The sequence below is a fragment of the Eptatretus burgeri genome, chromosome 17 (assembly GCF_056783735.1).
Source record: "Eptatretus burgeri isolate ZD-2024b chromosome 17, Ebu_testis_v1, whole genome shotgun sequence".
NCBI classification, from domain to species: Eukaryota; Metazoa; Chordata; class Myxini; order Myxiniformes; family Myxinidae; genus Eptatretus; species Eptatretus burgeri.
The window spans coordinates 29,415,122-29,421,121 of record NC_140977.1 but is presented as its reverse complement, the minus strand read 5'-3'; the positions used below and the strand labels follow the sequence as shown (position 1 = coordinate 29,421,121).

Sequence of the window (6,000 nt, the reverse complement as noted above, 5' to 3'; positions counted from 1 at the left end):
ACAAAGCAAGTCCTGGCGATGGTCTATAACACTGAACAACAAATTTAAAAAAAACTTTTTTTTACTGGAGATGTGTAAAGTGATTAAGACTAATTTGGGTACGCTGATTTCAAAAATCAAAACCGTTTTGCTGTATCACGTCAGGATTTTCAGGAACAGAAATATTCCCATTGCCTAGAAGTCAGGATTTCAATGAAATTTACATGTCTTTAACACGTCTATTTCGTACAATTGTTGTTAACTTGTGTTATATTTCTTTCTTTCAGATAAAGATGAGTAGGCGTTCCTGTACCAATCATCCTGACAACTTCTGTTATGTCTGTGGTCGGTATACCAAAAAAGATCAACAGCGAAGTATATCTACAGCAGTGAAAATGAAGGCCGCCTACGTTCACTACTTCGGGTGTAAGGTGGGGGACCAAGAACAGAGCTGGGCACCACACATCTGCTGCACAAGCTGTCACACAACCTTGACTCAGTGGTTGGTGGGCAAGCGCGCGAGCATGCCATTTGCGGTGCCCATGATATGGCGTGAGCCGCAGAATCATCATGATGATTGTTATTTCTGCTGCACAAGCATCGCCGGCTTCAACAAGAAGAATAAAGGTCACATCAAGTACGCTGACTGCGTCTCTGCTCGTAAACCTGTGCCTCATGATGACGAGAACCCCGTTCCAACACCTCCAGCTGATCAGAACATAGCTGTAAGCAGTGGTGAAGAGGATGGTGATGATGAACCTTTTGAACCCGACACTCAAGAATCACACCTTCTGAACCAGGGAGACTTAAATGATCTTGTAAGAGATCTCTCGCTGTCAAAGGCGAAGGCAGAGCTGCTTGGATCAAGGCTGCAGCAGTGGAATCTACTTGAACCTAACACCAAGATATCCTTGTTCAGAGCACGTCACAGAGACATGGCTGAGTTCTTTGAGATGGAAGACACGATGACATTCTGCAGTGACATCAACGGTCTGTTGAAAGAACTTGGGTGTGATCACGATCCTGCAGACTGGCGCCTCTTCATCGACTCGGGGAAGAACAGCTTGAAGGCTGTTTTGCTCCACAATGGCAACGAGAAACCATCAGTCCCACTGGCTCACGCGTTCGGCATGACAGAGACCTATGAGACTATGCGGCAGCTGCTTGATTCCATCAAGTACAATGACTTCAACTGGCACATCTGCGGAGACTTGAAAGTGGTGGCGCTGTTGTTCGGCCTGCAGTCAGGCTACACGAAATACATGTGCTTCCTTTGTCTCTGGGATAGCAGAGACGACAAGAATCACTGGACGAAGAAAGATTGGGAAGAGCGAAAAGAGCATGTACCTGGTCGACACAACGTGAAGCATGTCGCCCTTGTCGACCCAGCCAAGGTTTTCCTTCCACCACTCCACATAAAGCTCGGCTTGATGAAAAGTTTTGTACGGGCAATGGATCTGAATGGGCGTGGGTTTTTCAAGGTGTGAATACCTTGAGGTATTCACAACGTGAATACCTCAAGGAAAGGTTTGGCAACACCTTGTCGGAGGCCAAGATCAAGGCTGGTGTCTTTGTTGGACCGCAAATCCGACAGATTATGAAGGACGAAACTTTTCCGACAACTCTAAACCCCAAAGAGCTGGCAGCGTGGAGGAGCTTCAAAGCTGTGACGGACAACTTCTTGGGGAACGAGCGCGCGGACAACTATGAAGAAATAGTGCAGCAGCTGCTGGAGTCCTTCAGGAAACTTGGCTCCAGGATGTCCCTGAAAATCCATTTCCTACACCAGCACCTGAACTTCTTCCCTGACAACTTGGGAGCAGTCTCGGACGAGCACAGCGAGCGATTCCACCAAGAGATTTCACTCATGGAGACGCGTTACCAAGGGCAGCATAACCCGAACATGATGGGCGATTTCTGCTGGTTCCTGCATCGTGAAACTGACACAGAGCAGCACAAACGCAAAGCCAAATGCCTAAAGCATTTTTAATTACATTCTAGTGGAGTTTTTCTGTAATTTCTATAATTTTGAAGCATTCATGATGAAATAAATGAATAAATGAATTTTTGTAATTTTCATTGAAATCCTGACTTCTAGGCAATGGGAATATTTCTGTTACTGAAAATCCTGACGTGATACAGCAAAACGGTTATGATTTTTGAAATCACTTTACACATCTCCAGTAAAAAATTTTTGTTGTTCAGTGTAATCAATGATTGCTCTTTTTCTTGTTTTTATTTTTATTCAAATTTTTAAATGACATATTTTAATCGGTGTGTGTTTCATTAATAATTGTTTTTAAGCATTTACTGCCTTTAGATCGCATAATGAAAAATTTATTTCTTCCTCGGCCAGTCATGATAATGTCAGATGTAGTTTTAAGAATTTTATTTTTTAAGTTTAGTTTAGTTTTTCTTTAATGCTAAACAGATCATATTTCTCAATTATACACAAGAGCAGCACATTGGTCAACCAAATATCACCCTCACTGAGTGTGAGCATATTAATTAAATATTTTGGGATAGTGCTGTCTCAGACTTGATACTATTACTGAAGCTTTCCATAACAGATGATCCTGATTTGACCAACAGTTAGCTTTGTGAGATTACATTTCATCTCCCATTTTAATAGACACTTTATTCTGTTTTTGCAATTTTCTCTTCATCTCTATCGTCGACAAAGCCTTTTTTTTGGAACACTCACCCGTATATTGTCACCATCTCTTCGCTTGAGATTAGTGCTGACGGGATACATTTGCAAGTTCTCCAAGCGGACTTTTGCTTACCTTGGAGCATCCATGGAGTAGCAATGCTGCATTACAGCCTCAGCATGCATTACTACCTCCATTTGTCCTACCCCAGCGAATCACTCAAAAAGTGCAATCCAAGGGAATTTAGACTATTTTAATTGTTTGGGAGTGGGCCAAAGTGATGAGAAGCTCAGGTTGAATCTATATAAATGAGACAAGGAGAGGTTCAAGCAGTGGTTTCTGAAGCCTCTGGTGTGTTTCACCATGTGGCTGTCAGCATGGTTAGGAACTGTGGGTCTGTGGCTCACAACAGGTGAGGGGGGAGAGAGAGAGATAGACAGAGAGAGAGAGAGAGAGAGAGAGAGAGAGAGAGAGAGAGAGAGAGAGAGAGAGAGAGAGAGAGAGAGAGAGAGAGAGAGAGAGAGAGAGAGAGAGAGAGAGAGAGAGAGAGAGAGAGAGAGAGAGAGAGAGAGAGAGAGAGATAGAGATAGAGATAGAGATAGATAGATGGAATATGATGAGGTTCCTTCAAAGGTCCTCATTTGATGTTAAACTTTCAACATGAAGCTTTGTGCCTTAAGTCCAAGAATAAGATTTTTTTTTTTAGTCCAGTGCTTGGTGTTTTCACCTTTGAAGAGTAGCTGAGAAATTCATTGCTGCAGCTGTGAACAAAGTTTGTACAAGAATACAGTAAAACAAGAATATAGTAAAAAAAAAAAAAAATCAGATTTTTGTTTTTTAGTCAAGTGCTTGATATTTTCACCTTTGAAGAGTAGCTGAGAAATTCATTGCTGCAGCTGTGAACAAAGTTTGTACAAGAATATAGTTTTTAAAAAAAGAAGAAAAAAAACAAGGCTGTATTAAGCAAATAAATGTGCATTTGAAAAAATCTAAAAAGACTCAGGGATATAATCTTCAATTGTTTTCTTTCCCTGCAGTGTCAGCGCAAAGCAATTCCACGTTCCCACGTAAGTCAACTCTTCTCGATACTCTCACCTTTACATGAGTGGTTGTTTTTATCAGGACAAAATACCATTTTGTTTATTGAAGCATTAGGTTTGGCATTTTTATGACAAAAATGGAACGAGACATTTGCTTTTAATGCAAAAAAACCAGTGGTGTTTTCCAATCATGTACATTGTGTTATCACAGTTGTGCAACTCAACAATGAGCTTCCTTTTCCATTTGGAAAAGCATCTGTATGGTATGAGCTGGAAGGAATAAACCGCTCTTTTGCAGTTAGGTGCATGTGTGAGCAGGTACACGCTTAGCCAAGGCACTTCTGTCGATATCAATGACTTTTACCTGTTTCAAGCTGAAGAACTTAGGAGGAGGCCCAAATGGCAAGACACTTGTTTCATCATTAATGTAGAGGTGTCCTATTGGTGGGTGGATCAAATATCAACCTCCAATTAGTATGTTGATAGAAGTACTTGGAATTGTGGTTGCAATAGTGGTTGTGGAAACAATTATTTTGAGAAAAGTCAGCTTATTGAGATTAATTGTGCATGAAGATAAGTGTATGCATTATAAAAATTAAATTGTGGGCTTGGGATGGCAGGAAAACCTGGACCAAGAAATGATCTCATCTGAGAAATTGTGCAAATGATGACTCTTACCTCTGAGCTGTCTATCCTGGATTTGAATCCTGACCTGGCTATAAACTGCAATACTGGTATTTCACGTGCAGGGCGAGGCAGGCATGTGTTTGTGCTGTCACTCGGATTGACTTTAAACTAGGTGTCCTGGCTGCCAGCATTAGTTGGTGGGTTTTAAAGACCCCACAATGTCCTTTGTGAAGGGTCCAGTAGCTATCGTCGGCACGGCATCACCAGTCAAATTCCAAATTCCTGCTATAACCTCTCGGGGGCACTGCATCAGTGGCACAGCCGTGCCCCAGGTAAATGATGCGACCTGCAGCCATATGCTTCATCTATCTATAATTCCAGCAGTGTGTGTGTGTGTGTGTGTGTGTGTGTGTGTGTGTGTGTGTGTGTGTGTGTGTGTGTGTGTGTGTGTGTGTGTGTGTGTGTGTGTGTGTGTGTGTGTGTGTGTGTGTGTGTGTGTGTGCGTGTGTGTGTAACCGCTGTTTCTCGACAACCACTCGTCCGATCTAATTGAAACTTGCCAGCTATATCGCTGGGGACCTGAGGATGTGCCTTTTCAAGGTTTGATATTAATCGGACAAGTGCTTCCCAAGTTATGGCTATTTATTTACCAACCAATGACATGACACGTTGTTGCATGGGCGTGGCCGATGGGGAAGGGAAGCTCAGCCGCGTTCCCCATTACGGGTTACAACGTACGGGCTTCCAGATAATGATGACTTCGTGTATTCTAATAATTTCTCGATTTCTTATGCGCATTTATAGATAAACACAATGCCCCAAGTTATGATCGTTTTCATATTAGACGGTGCATAAATTTCGGTAACATCAGAGTGAGCTGGTATGCTCCGAACCAGGAAGTTAATTTTTATCTCTCTCTTCTCTTCTCTTTTTGTTTTTCGTTGCCACGACATTGCGAAAAGGTAAAATATGTTGGCGCTAATTGAATAATTGGGTATTAAAACTAAATTGCGAATAATCGTAACTGCGAATAATATGCGAACTTCCGGGCCACGCATGTACGGGCAGGCGAGAGCGAAGAAACGGCCTGTGTGGTTGTTGTTTGTTGCTCGCGGTTTGAATATTTATTTGTTTATTTATTTATTTTGTATGGGCACGTACTAGTAATATAAAATACGAAGGTGTGCTTGATGGTGATGTTGTACGTTCCTGTGAAATGCTGGCATTTTTGTTGTTGTGGACCATACACTAAGCTAAACATTCTTATTTCAGCCATTGACAAGATGTGCACCTTGTGGAACAAAGGTCATGTGCGAACTTTTGATGATGAGATCTACAGTTTTATATCAGATTGCAATATCCCGGTCTCATCCAACTGTAAAAATGAATACAACGACTTTGATATTTCTGCCAAAAGAGATGAGAACGGTTTCATGAAATATATCAGGTTTCGGCTGGAAGCTTCACTCATCGTCATCGAAGGATCGCAAATTAAATTGGATGGAGATATGTGAGTGAAAAGTGCTGTTGGAAAATGTAACTCGTAACCCTGTTAACAACCATACACTGCAATTACAATCCACAAGTAAAATTATTCTGTTCCTGCGTAAACATTTGTTAATTATAAAATGCATGTAAAAATGTTTTTGAGCGCTTTAAAAAAGGGCTTTGTTAGTTTGGCGACAGGCCTGCCCTTTGAATGA

General features: G+C 41.6%; 1 protein-coding gene across 1 annotated transcript in view; it reads left to right on the top strand.

The window, feature by feature from the left end:
* The first annotated feature begins 2,976 nt into the window (after positions 1–2,976).
* The window catches only part of LOC147009643 (uncharacterized), a 104,217-nt gene continuing 101,193 nt past the window's right edge, over positions 2,977–6,000 (top strand). Inside the window, 3 exon segments of the mRNA XM_085863154.1 lie at positions 2,977–3,042; positions 3,668–3,697; positions 5,570–5,807. Of these exon segments, the coding sequence (XP_085719280.1) occupies positions 2,994–3,042; positions 3,668–3,697; positions 5,570–5,807 (317 nt within the window). The 5' untranslated portion in view covers positions 2,977–2,993.